The following is a 16500-nucleotide window of genomic DNA, read 5'->3' on the forward strand; positions in this document are numbered from 1 at the left end:
TTCCTCATTATTGAGCTATACACATTGCACTCCCGGCCGAAGGTAGAAAATCTGGTGACCGGTACCTGTGCTACGCAGACCATTGGTCAGAATGCGAAAAAGTTATTGAGCTATATAATGTAATTATAATAATTTCTTTTTCTTTTAATCTAAATCGTTATTCAAACCTAGAGAAAATGCTGTACTCATCTACTTTAAAAAGAACGCTTGTATTCTCTCGCACCTTTTGTCTTTGAATGTTTTAGCCCCTTTAGGCTAAAATCGCGTTTTGAGGCCACAATTTGAAACGGCCGTAAATGATACTTTTTTTTACCCTAGACGATTACCAACCGTGTTTTTGCGTATTATATACCAGTTTAGCAGCACCGTTCCGCTAAATACAATATTTTTGGCAGATTTTCTGTTTTGAATCCTTGGAGGGAATTATTCTTGCCAAAAGCTCCTGTAGAATCACGAAAATGCTGGGGGATCCCCTTTTGTTTTTTGTACGATGTTCTTTATGCTGTATTTAATGTTATAAGGTTTTTTTCACCTATATATCTTTTCCTTGAAGTAAAACGTTTTTTCTTCTAGGAATTGAAAGAAGTACCGTTAGAAATCGATGGAGATTTTCAGGTAGAAAATGTCAAATTCAGTTTCGAAGAGAAAGGAGACAGTGTAAGCTTGTTTTCCCCTATTTTTAGTCTTATTAGAAAATCTAGGATTAGATAAGATAAATTAAAGTTTTATGTTGGAAATGGCTCTCAGAAGGAAACATTGCCAAACATTCATTTCTAGTAAAAAAAAAAAAACATAAATTGCAGGAAACTTACAAATCTTAATTAAAAAAAAAAGTCTGTCACAGAAATTATGAAAAAAACTTCCAAATATATGAAAAATTCCTGAACTTAGTTGATCAGTAAAAGAAAAAGTAGGATTACTTTTCGTGCCTAATTAATCGGCCTAACTCTCGTCGAAAATTAATCGGTTGTTTCAGCACATGACATTTTGGTTAAAACGTTAAAAGCTAGTCAGAAAATTTTAAACCAATGCTAGAAAAACTATAAAATATGAAAACTTTCTGAGCTTACTAATTCAGTAAAAAACTCACCCCTTTTGGTATGGTGAAGCCCCAGCTGCTCTCGAATTATTCCACCCAACTTTCATGAGTGTATCAGCACACCACATAACGGTTAAACCTTTTAGATCTCACTGCCAGTGGTGATGGTGATAGCGAAGAGCAAATTATTCTGCTAAGAGCTGACAGACAAAACACCATGGAAGGACTAAAAATAAGTTTATCTCGATGTCTAAACTAATAATAATAATAATAATTTATTTATAACTCACGTCATAACAAGTTAGGACACTTATGGAGTAATACAAAGAAAAAAAGACAAAAGAGAAAATGAAATACACTACAAATAAAAATGATTAACCGAACAGACGGACCAAAAGATGATGAGGCGATAAACGACAAAAAGCTGATTCTGACAACCTTCCATGCAGCACGGCCAACTTTGCAGTTATATCAGGGACATCAAACTTATGAATTATCTTACCATTAATATTGCCAGGGGGGATATAAAGTAAAAATTTACAATATCTAAAGTAAAAAGACCGGAAAATAGGCCGGAAAGATACTGAATATGTTATGCCTAATGTAGGTATAATATATTCAGTATTTGTATCACAAACTTTCTTCGAACATTATATTCAAATTTTTTATTCTTCTTTCCTTTTCACCATCGCTGTGCACGCTTGTCAACACTGTCAGTTACTTGAAGTACTCTGTGCCTTTATTCGGACTGCGTAACTTTGATTGTTGCAAGAGTTTTAACTCCTAATGTTTTAATTTTACGCGTCTTGAACGGCTAAAACGGTGTAAGACTATGAATGCATTCGTTTTTACCGGAAATGGCTTCTTATCTGTATCATGAATATAGTAAAAGATACAAAGACATGGACATATTTTGATTTCTTTTTTTTAATCCTGACAATAAATATAATCGCGGTAACGAAGGAGCGACCCGGCTCAATAGTAACCGAAACTCTAAAAAACGGAATTTTGATACCAATAGATACATCAAAAGAATCAAATTTTTTTGCTGATTTGCAATATATAAGTTTGCATCAAGTTTAGTCTTATCCATCAAAAATTACGCGCCTGAGAAAATTTGCCTTATTTTCGAAAAAAGTGGGAAACACGCCCTAAAAGTCATAGAACTTAGATGAAAATCACATTATCAGATTCAGCGTAGCAGAGAACCCTATCAAAGAAGTTTCAAGCTCTTATTTGCAAAAATATGGAATTTTGTTTTTTTGTCGGAAGAAAGACCATGGATGCGTCTTTTTTTTTGTTTTTTCCAGGGGTGATCGTATCGACTCAGTGGTCCTAGAATGTTGCGAGAGAGCTCATTCGAACGGAAATTAAAAGTTCTAGTGTTCTTTTTAAGTGACAAAAAAATTGGAGGGCAACTAGGCCCCCTTCCAAGCTCATTTTTCCCAACGTCACCCGATCTAAATTTTGAGATAGTCATTTTGTTTAGCATGGCCGAAAAATGCAATAACTATGTCTTTGAGGATGACTTAATCCCCCACAGTCCCTGGGGGAAGGTCTGCAAGCTATGAACTTTGCCCAATGTTTACATATAGTATTGGTTATTGGGAATTATATAGAAGTTTTCAGGGGGGATTTTTTAGTAGTTGGGGGACGCTGGATTTCCCAGTATTATTTAAAAAACGATTAGAAATTAAATAAAAGAACATTTTTTTCAACTGAAAGTAAGGAGCTACGTCGAAACTTAAAATGAACAGAAATTATTGCGTATATGATTGGGTTCGCCCCCTAGTCATTACCTTGCTCTTTACGCCTAAGTTTTTTTTTTACCTCCATCAAAGCTATTTACTCTAATTAACGGCCTTTGTGATTAAGCGTTCATTCTTAGAGTTCGAACAAAATTTGAACTTTAGCGTAAAGAGCGAGATATTGACTAGGCGAGGGGGGTGAACCCCTTAATATACGTAATAAAAATATACGAATATAGAAGTTCGTTACGTAAGTTAATTCGTAAGTTACGTCAGAACAACATTTTCAGAAAGCCATTCAGCAAAAAAAAAGTAAAATTAATATGCAAATTTCGTTTTAATTATTCATCTACGGAGAGCCAAAATCAAAACTGCATTAATTCGAAAACGTTCAGAAATTAAATAAAAAAAACAGGTTTTTTAAACTGAAAGTCAGGAGCGACATTAAAACTTAAAATGAACAGAAATCATTCCGTATATGAAAGGGGCTATCCCCTCCTCAGCGCCTCGCTCTTTACGCTAAAGTTTGACTCTGTCTCACAACTTCGTTTTTTAAAACAATAAAAAACTTTATCGTAAAGAGCTAGGCGTTGAGGCGGTACAGCCCCTTGAATATACGGAATGATTTGCTGTTCGTTTTAAGTTTTAATGTCGCTTCTAACTTTCAGTTAAGAAAACTTGTTTTTTTTATTTGGTAAAAGACTTAAAGGGAATAGGAGCTTCGTGAAAGCAAATGAAGAGTGAAGCTCGTTGCTGTCGAAAGCCCAGAAAGTAACTTAGTTCCAGCTACCACATTTCCTAATTTAAAAAAGATAACGCCTCAAGTCTTTACTCTGCTATTTCAATCATAGAGATTCACGCTTGGAATTTGCACATTGCCTACCGCCAGTGGCGTATCCAGGATTTCGTTTCGGGGGGGGGGCGTCAGTCTACCTTTTTATAGAAGTCATGTGAGCAAGAAAATTATCTATCATAGTGCAAGATTTCAGGCGGGGGGTAGGGGGGTAGCTAGGTAAAGAAATAAAATTACACACTTGTCATGAGTATTTCTAGTTGTAGGCTTTTTTTGTTTGAGAATGGATGACAAAATTTCGCTAACAAAGTCAGAATTAAAAAAAAAATTAGAAGCAGTGAGAGTGTCTATTTTGGGCGAGTAGATGTTTTGGAACTGCCACGAAGTGGCAGAATTTAGAAAATATAAAAAAAAGAAGTGCATTATTCCTTATATTTGCCTATGGGACCCTTGTTTTAGAGAACCAAATAAATAAAAGTAATATTATATCAAAGACAATTGCCCAGAATTTGGTTTCGGAGGGGTGGGGGCCTCAATTTACCTATTATAGCAGCCATGAAAGCAAGAAATGTATTGATATTAACATTGTTTACAGAGGATGAAGCACAATTAAAGTTTAAAAAACGGAATCAACTGCACTTAGAGAAACGAGCAACAAAAGACGACCTAACCTCTCACAGTAATAGCCGCCGGTCTTTTTTGGCTGCAAATCGATCAAAAACTTGGTCAGCTTCGACCTGGATATCGTGGTTCAGGGTCATGTGAGCTAGTCCGTTCAGACGCTCCTCGCCCGTTGAGCTCCGCAGATAGGTTTTTAATCGCTTAAGACAGCTAAAGCTCCTCTCAGCAGAAGCGGTAGTCACTGGTAATGTCTGAAAAATCATCAAAAGCTTTCGAATGCATGGGAAAATTCTTGCATCGCATGACGCAAAAGTCGAAGTAACAGTAAATGGTTTCTCAGACATTCCGAGCCACTTCTGTTTCCAAAGGACTAACTCACATTCGAGCGTACGTCTACTCCCGTGAAATCCCTCGTAAACAGCAACAGCGTTCACAAATTCATTAATATTTAATGACTCGCTGTTAGCTGGCAAAATCCTTCCTATTTTGAAAGATGTCTCCTGATGGTGCAAAAATCTTTGATCAAGTTCTCCAATAAGTGAAGCAAAGTAAGGTTCGAACAATGACTCGCGATAAAAAACCTTGATGGACTCATTATCGTTGATAGACTATCGGCGGATAGACCTTGGAACACGCAGAGCCACATTTACCTCTTGTGCAAGCTCATAGGCTTTCTGAAAAATTGTTTCAAAATCCTTTTGTTTTGACTGCAGTAAAGTATCAGAACATAGCTTAATATGCCGACAGCACTCAACTAAATATAAATCTTCGGCTTGCAGCGCCTTAGAGACAGAGAGCACTATGACACTTACAAACTCTAGCATAGCCATCGTGAACATAAAACTAAATTCGGTTGCTGCTGAAACCAACGCATTTGCTTTTGAAATAACTTCCGTATCGCACCGTATGCTACCAACTATTTCCTCAAGTACGGAAAAAATCGCACAATACAAAGACATAAAAACTAAAATGCAATCGTGACGCTCCATCCATCTCGTTTCGTATAACTTCACAATCTTTTTCACAGGACTGTCGGGACAAACGACAGCGACCGCTTCTACAAACATATTCTTTATTTTTGGTGAGGATGATATTATATAATCTGCTGTATAGTAGCAAAGGTTGACCTAACTAGTCCTACTCTACTAGTTTTAAATTAAGCCAAATTTAAGTGTTGCGATGCACAGTGGGTGTAGATCACATGCGAATTTTTTTCCTAATTTCTGCCTGTGCACCAGAACAGCAACCTGACATGTTGCTGGTCCCATCAAAACCAACCCCCACAAATTTCTCCAGCCGAACGCAATGCATTGGCCGTTGATTTTTTCCGCTACTGCAGAGCCGGTGAGATTTCCGCAAACAGAAAACCCGAGAAACCGATCTTCAAGTAAAGCACGGGTTTCATTGTAGTATCTGACTGCAAGAACTAACTGTTCCTTATTGGAAATGTCTGTAGTCTCGTCTGCAAGGATTGAAAATTCTACTGAACTATTTACATCACTCACAATGCTTGGCACAATACTCTCCTCTCTGTGTCCTCGCAGAGGTAACTCATTTCGCCCGCAAAAAAGGACCGCGTGCAGAATTGGTGTTAGAATTTTGCGATTTTTCTTTTTTATTTCAGCCTCTGTACTCGATATAGCAGACACAATGCTCCTAGTTCGTTTTTCATAGACGGAGACAAAGCTTTCGGCGCTAATCATTGAATCAAGATGGTAACGAGAGTTCTGATGCGCCCGCATGTCTGAAAGGAAATGCTTGAGTCTTGTGTATGGTTTCGAGGCTAGAGAGCCTTGAACCTGATGGCTACCCTTCCCAGCAGCTTGACGAGCGAATAAAACGCATTTTGCGTATGAGACCCATGCACGGTGGATTGAAGACCAACCATTCTGGGAAAGTTTGTAACCAAGAGTACTGAAAGGATCCAACTTTTGTTTTTCCATTTTCGGTAAGTGCTTTCGAATGAAATGGAAAGTTCTGGTTCGGCTTGAAGTGACTAGTTAAAAGATTGTATTTTTCTTTGTCTGAAAGCTTTTTGAGTTGATCTGGTTTTCCGACATCAAGCCGATATCGAACTTTGAAAGAACACGGGACGAGTCTACAGAATCCTGTTCAGTTGGCTGGTGAAATTCGGTCATATCTGAGCCCTTCGAGCAAGAAGCATCCACACCGCTCATGACATAGTCAATACTACTAGAAGCAGAGGTACTACTGCCATCGCCAAAATCCAACTCTAAAATAAAAAAAAACGAGATGAAGTGACGAAAAGAAATAAGTAAAAAGTAAAAATTAAAAGTCATAATTAATCATAGTTCTATTAAATATCTTGGTCTTTAATGGATGGGAAATAAAAAACACAGAGATATCAATTCAGCTTTAGATCCAAAGCTTCTTGGAAAAACATGCAAAAATGGGTGCAAAGATTAATTGCTTATATTTGGCAAACCCTATATTTTCTTAAAGCAGAACTGAAGATATTATCTATATTTTAAAGTTAGATTTCCATTTTCTACATTATGATATTCTTCAAAACCAAAACGCGTGAATTATTGTGCTATTCCGAGTTTCTGAGTTTCGGGTTCAAAATGTTTTACGCGTGACACAAGACCCAGGTCAACAGGCGTGCCAAATTTCAATCCTTCAAAACATGGGATCTAGAGAAAAAATCTAGTAATGTGGAAACGCTGCGTTTTCCGCACTATTGCCTATTCAGCAAAAGATCTTAATATGTCCAGTCATTCTGAATATGTCTATTTTTATATGATCTATATACTTTTCAAATTGAAATACTCTGAATATTGTTGAATTCGAATGAAAAAATGTGTTATTACTTCCACACGGAAGCGCTAGTTGCAGCATCATGTAGTGTGACCTTAACAGTAAAGTGCCAAGAAAATGCTCTCTACCCGATTGTTCCAAGGCTCCAAAGATTGCCCTTGAATCGTTAAAAGACTCATTTTATCACTTATCTCGCTGTTCCTGGACACAAATCAGTTTTGGCAATTAAATCATAATCAGAACATTTTTCCTCCCGATTTTACTAATGGTCGCAAAAACTCGTTTAACTCGTAAAAAAAGAAAACAATTAACTTTTGTTAATTAAATTATTTGCGTACATGACTTATTTGGTAGGTCAAAATTTGTCCACCCCTCCTCAAAAGTATTGAATTTTAGAGACACGGCTAAAAATTTTGGAACGGCTCTAAATGATCAGTTCACAAGGTAAAATTACCGTTTTTGCGGGATTCTACTTTTTGTCTCTAAAAATACGGGAATATGAAGGTATTCCAACATTAACCATGCTCATAGTTGCACAAGAAATAGAATATAAAATGAATGAACTAGTAGTAATCCTATGATTTGCTGTAGAAAAAGATTAAGCTTCAAAAAAGTTTGATCCTACCCAAATAGTGGTCATTTTTACTGTTTCCTTTTATTGATCATAGATAAGAAAAATTCTTACGAGAAGATTTCCAAATTTAGATTTGGTCGTCTTCAATCTAAATTAGGAATTGCATTTAATTACAAGTGACACATGCGTGCTTCAAAGCCCACTAAATACAAACTATCGTCAGAATAGTAGTAAAGTCCTTACCGTCATTGCTGGTTTTTGCAAGCTTTAAGAAATTCTTAATGTTGGGCTATTGTCGCTTCATTTTTTTTAGTTCCTCTCACGTGACCTTTCTGCTTCAATGCTTAGCTTACACTGAAATTATATCTGCGTTTGAATGAACTATTGCCTCTTAGTCCAATTCCTTATTGCAATTTATTCATTACATAGAAGGTAGTGCTTATAGCTGCGGGGGTTAAATAGTGAAAAAAATTTCTTGACATCTTGTTTGATTACAGGAGGCGATTGCACGTTTGATGATAAAATAATGATTTAAGCTTGCTGGAGAAATGGATAGCCATTTAACAAGAAATGAAAAAAGGACCGGGTGTTGCAAATAACTTAAAAGCGTGAATATTTCGGAACTTACTATATTGGCACTTAAAAAAAAGAAGAAAAGAAATTTCGGGGGGGGGGAGGATATCCCCCCCCTGGATACGCTACTGCCTATCGCAACTGATCGCGAAAGGGATACATGGTTGGAACTGTAGTGGCGCGTAATGTGGATTTTATCCACAAGAACTACTATAATGTGGCCCAGGCATTACATGGGGTCATGAACGTTATTTTTAACTCCTTCTAACTTCCTTTCTCTCACAAGTTATTTCCACAGCATCGGAATGCAGCCCACAACTTCCTTCTGCCAGATAAACAACAAAAAAGAAAATTGTTCGTCCACCACTTGATTTTTCGAAATCTGCTCATCGCACTTAAGATAAGATTTATCTCTGCCGAGATGGGCCAAATTCGCAGTTCAGAGTCAAGATGAAAAATACTACTACTAACTACTAACAACTCACCGCAGTACCCAGCCGACTGAGGCCAACAGAGCTACGCACGCTCCTCCTCAATCCCAATCTATTCAAAGCCTCCCTCTTTACACCCTCCCAAGATGTTTCCTTTTCCTTTAAATCTTTCTTTATAACATCCTATGACCCAAACCACAGACGACCTGCTTTCCGTTTAGCCCTAGACGGTTGGCCGAAAAGGACAATCTTTGGCAATCTGCCATCCTTCATCGGCAGATCGTGATCTAGCCATCTCAACCTTTCTCTTATTATAGCCCTAGAAAGCGGGATTGAACCACACTTTTCGTACAGCCTACTGTTAGAAATACGGTCAGTCAGCCGGGTACCCAGAGCAATCCATAGGCAATTTATCTGGAAAATATCTAGAAAATATTCATCCGCTTTTCGGAGCGCCCATGATTCAGAGCCATATTTGACCACTGTGATCACTGTAACTTCCAATATTCTAATCTTAGTTTGCAGACTTATCTTCCTGTTCTTCCATAATTTTTTTTAACTGTGAAAAAACACCCTGAGCCTTGGCTATTTTACTTTTAACATCTTCACTGCTCCCACCATTTTTACTAATAATACTACCAAAGTAGGTGAAGGTGGCCACCTGATCAATCTTTTCATTACCCTACGCCACCTATTCATCTTCACTTATTCCTAGCCTTAGTGACTTAGTATTAAAGTTTTATTTTCAAACCTATTCTAGCTCCCTGAACTCGCAAAACCTCTAAATTTTCATTCATTTTGCTCACACTTCCATCTAGGATGGAATTCATCATGATGATTTCATAAGCATAATCTAAGTCCAGGATATTTTTTCCTCCCCCTTTGATTCCGTGGTCTCCCATTACCTTTCCTGTGCTTTTAAAGACAAAATCCATCAAAATGATCCATATAAAGGGGGATAGAACACAGCCCTGCTTAACTCCTGAATTAATACAAAGCCAGCTGCTAACTTCATTTCCTACCTTAACCGCAGCAGTGTTATTCTCTTACATTGCACAGGTCACTTTAATGTATTTGTCTGGTATACCATACAAGGATATATACCATACAAGTATACCATACATGTATTTGTCTGGTATCACCTTTACTAAAGCTCTTCTATCTACAAAATCGAACGCTTACTCATAATCTATAAAACTGAGGACCAAAGGTGTTTGACAACTCAGGCACTTCTCAATTGTTAAACTAAGAGTGAAAATTTGGTTCGACGCATCCTCTACATTTTCTAAAATCCACTGTTCTTCTTTTAAAACTTTGTCTACAGCATCTCTCTGTCTAAAAAGTATCATATTACTAAGTAATTAGCTACCTACAGAGGCCAGACTAATGCCTCGATAATTACCTCACTCACTCTTATCACCTTTCTTATACACTGGTTTAATTAAGGTTTCCTAAAGTTGTTAGATACTTCCCCTTTTTCAAAAATCATATTCATAATCTTTAGTAATTGATTTCGAACCTCAGAGCCACCATATTTAAGAAACTCATGTAGCACACTATCAGCACCTGGAGCTTTATTATTTTTTAATCCTTTTAGTACTGTCTTTAAGTCTTCCTCACAAAACCAATCTTCCTTCACATCCAAGGTAAAACAAACTTATTTCATTTTCCTCTATATCTTTTCTTGCAACTCTATCTCGGTTTAGCACATTCTCAAAATGTTCTGCTCATCTCTACGACAAAAAAAAGCATCAACTGAGAGGCCGCAAAACAACCTTCAAGGACGGATTGGACTTTAAGTCAAATTAAATCAGGTCCCATTCCTCCCTAATTTTTAGACCCCTCCAAAGAAATCTACGTGTGTGTTTATTTTCAAGTAACATTTGTTTTTTCTACTTATTAGCAAGTTCGTTTGCCTCATCAGACATTTCCTTACTTTTAAGTGGGTAGTGCCACTATCAAACTATTGAATATATCATTAAAATCTCAAAAAACAAATTTTTTTATGTTAATTTCATTCTAGGTCAGAAATGCTCCGTGGAATGTAAGCTCATGCCTTTCCGGAAGAAGTGGGCTTCCTGACTGGTTTCTTCTTCTTGTTCTTGCTGGAGCGTTCGTTTACCTTGCTTATATCGGAGGACAATATTTTTCTGAAAACCACAGCAGCCAGGTGAGCATATGTTCATAGGACTCCCAACTAAGGATGTCCAAACCCATGGGATAAAAAGAAACGACGTCTGGTACTTATTTTAGGCAGAATTGTTTAGCTTCGCATATTTAAGAATTTTTCTATTTTCGAAATATTGAGCTTGGATCTGGTATGTGAGCAGGGGGAACTTCTGCCCCCCCCCCCCGAAATCTCATAATTTTTCCCCCATAATTTTCTGATACTTCTCTCAGAATAAGAGATTTAAAGGATTTGCCTCCCCCCGAAAAACATTTCTGCGTACGTGCCTGGCTTGGATATTGGAAAGTATAAGCTTATTTTTCGGAAAAAGCTACTTAGCTTTAGCTGCACGTTTGCAGTAATTCTGTCTGAATGTAAAGTTACACAAGCTGAGAATGTAAAAGCAACTGCTCTCTGATTCGTACCCGAGTCTGAGAGCCAGTAAAAGTCTGAGAGCCAGGTACCTTCGTGCCTCTATAAAGTAAACAGAAAGCATATTATAAAACACTTTTTTAGAGGTTAAACTTTTTCATTTTGACCCTTCAGTGCTTCTTAATTTCTATTAGAGTATTTTTTCGAGAAAAAGCTCAATTTTTTAAAGGATGCATCTTTTCATCTTAAAGTTGTGTCGAGTGAAAATTGTTAGTCTTAAACACCTCATCTTGGGCGCCAAATAAGTGCGTCTTCAATAGCAAATGCTACTGGTAGTCAGTAAGGGTCAAAAACTCGAAACATAATCTCAGGTCAAAAGCCCTTGGCTCACTTTGCTTTTCTAGGAGACTTCGGACAACATTTTGACGGGACTTTTTTTTCTCTTTTTTCATCATAGTCATCACCATCAATAGTGTGTGGCTTAAGATCGGTAAGAGATGGAAATTTTGATAAGTTTTCGGCTATGTTGATCATAAAACAGAGGGAAAAATCCTTTGAAGCTAAAAAAAAAAAAAATAGCAATCAGTATTTTGATAACTGTATTGTAGTTCCTCATCTGTTTTCTCTGGCTTCCCTTTTACGACAGCGTAAGAGAAGGCCATACGAAAAACATTCTATAGATCTGCCAAGTCCCTGTTCTGACTCCCCTTATGGCATAGTAATAGTGGTATACCTAAGAAGTACCATATTACAGGCCCCTTTCCAGCTGTGAAAGAGGGATTATAAAATTCAGAACTGAAGTGATTAAATCCAATCATTCGTAAATTAGTGCAATTTCCTTCTTTTTCTGTACACCGGCTTTTATGTTTGGTTTCTTGACGGGGAATAAACTAATAGAAATAGCTATCATTGTTATTTTGTCAGTTTTCCAGGGGAATTGTCCAATGGGAGTCTTAGATACTTGTTTGACTGACCGTATATCAAATAATAGGCTATAAAGAATTTTGATTCGATCCCACTTTCTAGGACTGCAATGAAAATAGTTTACAATGGTAAATCCACGTTTTGCGGATGAAAGATTGCAAAATATTGTGCTTTTTGGATATCCAACTGGGACCAAACAATGGGGATCCTCTCGCAATGGGGGTTGAAGAGTTTATAAGTACGGATTTAGAGGAAATTAGAACTTCATGGGAGGGGGTAAAGAGTGAATCTCTGAATAGACTAAGGTGGCAGTGGCGCGTGGGTGACTGGCTTGGCGTTAGGTGCTGCAGGGAATTAGTAGTAGTAGAAGTAGAAGCAGTCACAGATGTCTTGAAACTTTTTTTTTTTTTTTTTTTCATCCATCACTGAAAGTGGTGAGATACTGCAGCATAAAAAATTATGGAAGTAGAAAAATCTAGCTTTGGCTCTTCTGAATTCATAATGTGTGGGAAATTGATCAAAGTTTCCTATCGACTCAAAAACCATCTTTAATTGAAGCTTCAATCTATAAGTTGTCGCAAATTGGGTTATTCATCAGTTGGGCCCGTAGCTAGGAGTTTACTTCGTAGGGCGAGTTTCAAGGTTGGTCGATCTCGAGAAAAGATAAGGCAAGCTAATCATACAGGGAATATAAGTAGATCCCGGCGCCGCGCCGGCGGATCGACCGAACGCCCCCAACGAGAGGCCCGGTTGACCGCCGCCGAAGTGTCGTTACGCCGCCGGCAGAGGTGGTGGCGTTCGGCTTACTTTGAATTAATTTTGCGGCAATACTTTGTTGCGTCAACCGCAAAGTCGGAGCTTTTCTTTCCCGTGTCGTTTAGTATTTCGATTTTCCTGATTAGAAATTAAGCAGGGCTTGCACTATCCCCGAATTTTCAGGTATTTCCCAGAAAATCTGTGCGTCACCCTGAAAAAAAATTTGGTTCCCCGAATCCCCAAAAATCACTCAACCACGGTGCCACCCCTAGCGATTTATCACCAGTGACTTTCCTGCCAAATATTACTTTGCATACCATAATTCTTCACTACTCTCTTGTTCGTTAATTTTCGTCTCTTTTGTTACTTTGCATTAGAACGAGACAGACGCAGTTACAATTGCACAATTCTTCATATGTTGACAAAAAAGTATCGTCTTTGTGAAATGAGATTAAATCATTCCGAATGCAGCTTCCCAATTGCTATTTCTTACATCATTCGTAGTAAAGAATTTTATTTTTAAGTTGAATAGAACGTATTCACTATTATACAGCTTCAGTTGGATTTTGAAATTGATAGTCGACAGAATGTTTCAATAATCTTCTTTCTGAAAATACAATCTCCTTTCTGACAAAATTTACCCCCCCCCCCAAAAAAAAAAAAAAAAAAAAAAAAAACTTTTAAGTCTTAGATTAAGCTATGTACAAGGTTGAGGAATTAAAGATTGAAACGGAAGTTACCCAAAAATATGATTAATAAAAACGTTGTAAATTATTGCCTATAGGGGGGGGGGAATATGGGGCTATCATTTTCAAATGATAATGCCTCATTTTTTGTAATTGAAAGCAGGGATGCCAAAAAGATATTTTTTTTTTTTTCATTTAAAGCGGAGACGGAAGAAAATGATATCAAATTCCCTGGGAAGCCATTGAAATATTTTGAAAGACCCAGGGCCCCATATTGGGACTTGGTCATTGTCTTGGGTATTTTGCGATTTCTCATAGGCTACTGGCCTAATTTAACTTTTGTGCGTACTCCCTTTTAATTAGATTATTTGGATCTTATTGAATGCCACGGCGAATCTATGACTCAGTTTTTCAATAATTTGAGGCATATCTAAATAATTTAGACATTTTTCTTGTTGTCGTTGTACCCCTTTACTCATACCCTCAATTTTTTTTTTTTTTTTTTTTTTTTTTCAAGGAACACTAAGCTGTTTAACGTTATTTAGCGTGTTTTTTTAACCATATAGTGACCTAGTTAACCTACTAGTTAACCTAGTGACCTACTTAATAATTAAGTAAATTATTTTTTTAATGTAAAGCTGAGATGGGGGGGGGGGGTATTACACTTAAATTATAATATCCCGATTTTTTTTTATTGAAAGCAGGGATGCCAAAAAGTTTATTATTTTTTTTAATTTAAAGCAGAGACGGTATCCTATCAAGGTGGTAATTTTTGTGAGCATTTGGAAATGTGAGCATTTGGAAATCAAAGCTTATACTCAATAACTCATACTAGGTCTCCTAACATTTTGCTTGGATTAAAAGTAACGAACTAGGAAGAAAATTTCGACATCTGTCTGGAGCTACTTCATTCTGCATGTTATTTCATTTAATTACATTTAAAACAGATGAGCTTTTCATTTTATACGTAAGAAAATAGCTGGCACTTCATTTTCCTTCATACCGAATAAACCATTAAGTGTGTTTTGTTTCATTGTAATTGAAGTTTTTACTTGTGAATGTTCATCATGTATTTTCCAATTTGATGAATTTACTCCTTTTAGATGCAGTTTATAATTTAGCTGATATTAGGTATTTATGAGTTTATAATTTGGAGTGAATCCCCAAAAGAAAAAATGAATAATATCCTAAAGAGCAGCCAAAAGTAATCAAAAAAAGCAGCAGTTAAGGATTAGCCTAAATTACATATATTCTATAAAGAAGCCAAAAAAACTTAAGAATGTTTTTTTTAATTGTTATTAAAAACCAGTTTTTAATACAAGGAAGGCTTTTTAGGAATCCAAAAGAGCAAAAAAAAAAAACAATCAATATCAAAGTCGCCCATTTCAACTATTTTAAAGGCCACAAAACAGATATAGGCAAAGGGCCTTATGAAAAAATTAAGCTTCTAAGTTCAAACTTATGTTATCTGGTTTTTACCCATATAACTGACGAATTTTGTGATACAGTATTTGAAGTTTTGTATGCAGTAATGCTCCATGAAAAAAAAAACTAATTTTGATAATTATTTATGTTAAAAATACATAGCTAATAGATACTTCAACTATTATGCAAGGGTTCTGAAACGCCACAGCCATTTCGTTTCTACTACATTTCTACTTCTCTTGATGAATAACGAAGAAGACTAGTTTCCAGCCAGTGACTTGTGAAGTTTTTAACTCATGAATAGGCCCGAATCTGTAAATTAAGCTGTGATTTGAGAAAGACTGACGAAAACATTAATGCTTGCGGTCAACATTGATCGTGCCGGCGGTGTGCCGCCGATATCTTACCGGTGGCGCGCCGCCGCTGTTGTTTTTTGCCCCGCCGCCGCCGGTATTCCCACATCGGCACGGCGCCGGGGTATAAATGCAGGGAAATATATGGAAAACTAAAATCTTCAACTTGGGGGGGGGGGCTGAATCTCCCCTCATGCACGTATCTGTACTGAGTAATGTTTTTTTTTGTCTAGATCTGATTATGAAAACTCAAATACATGAAGAAAACGTTGCCCCCCCCCCTCCCCTTTTTGATCTAACGCTAGCTCCAAACCCTCAATTTACTGTAAATGGAAGGGTTAAAAAAATGAAAACTAGTGGACATGTATTTGCGAATGTGCCGGAAAATGCAAAACGTTCCGTATATCGCTAGAAAGAATTAAAACGGATTTAGTTGCACCTCAAATTATTAGATTATGAACCTACTGGTCGTCTCGATTTTTTTTTTCTTGCCATTATGGCGCTGTAAGCTGTTTTTTTTTTGTTTTTTTTACAGTATTTTTTCGATAAGCCACAGTTGTTAATCCTTTAATATGACGTAGTTATTTGACGTATAGAGACCATCAATCAATGTGGCAGATTACATTGTGTAAATAATAGAATTGTTGTTGCGACGTAACGTTTTATTTTTTTACATTCTAACGATCTAATTTTTCTTACAAAAGTAAACCTTTTTAAACTTTTAAAAGAATGCAATACTTAATAAAGAAAAACAAAATTCAATAATCGTCCCTTAACAAACGGGAAGGTTGTTAACTGATCAATATAGGTTGTGTTCATGCAGAAATTTTCAATCTAGAATGAGTTTAGACATAGAATTAAGAAAAAGCAATGATATATGAAGCTAATGAAAAAAAAATGATATATGAAGTTAATGATATATGAAGTTAATGAAAAAAAAAATGAAAAAAAGCTGGTAGTTGTGTTCATTCCTGCATGTCCAATACTGTCTCCCATGTCTCCTTTTCAATGACATTGCATCAAATAACCATAAACGATGTATCTTTTTTCTAATAAAAATGATATATCCATATATCCATATCTATATATATATATATATATATATATATATATATATATATATATATATATATATATATATATATATATATATATATATATATATATATATATATATATATATATATATATATATATATATATATATATATAGTATATATATCCATATCCTTCTCCCCCAAAATTTATTTGACAGGTAAG

General features: G+C 36.3%; 1 protein-coding gene across 2 annotated transcripts in view; it reads left to right on the forward strand.

Moving 5' to 3' along the window:
- The window catches only part of LOC148947313 (uncharacterized), a 126843-nt gene that overhangs the window by 83053 nt on the left and 27290 nt on the right, over positions 1 to 16500 (forward strand). For both annotated transcript variants that reach the window (XM_089097005.1, XM_089097004.1), the window contains exons 6-7: positions 574 to 657; positions 10581 to 10727. In XM_089097005.1, coding sequence (XP_088953131.1) covers positions 574 to 657; positions 10581 to 10727 — 231 coding nt within the window. The remainder of the gene's footprint in view (positions 1 to 573; positions 658 to 10580; positions 10728 to 16500) is intronic.

This window comes from Artemia sp. Qi Xiang Cuo, chromosome 11 (genome assembly GCF_049724085.1).
Source record: "Artemia sp. Qi Xiang Cuo chromosome 11, ASM4972408v1, whole genome shotgun sequence".
NCBI lineage: Eukaryota > Metazoa > Arthropoda > Branchiopoda > Anostraca > Artemiidae > Artemia > Artemia sp. Qi Xiang Cuo.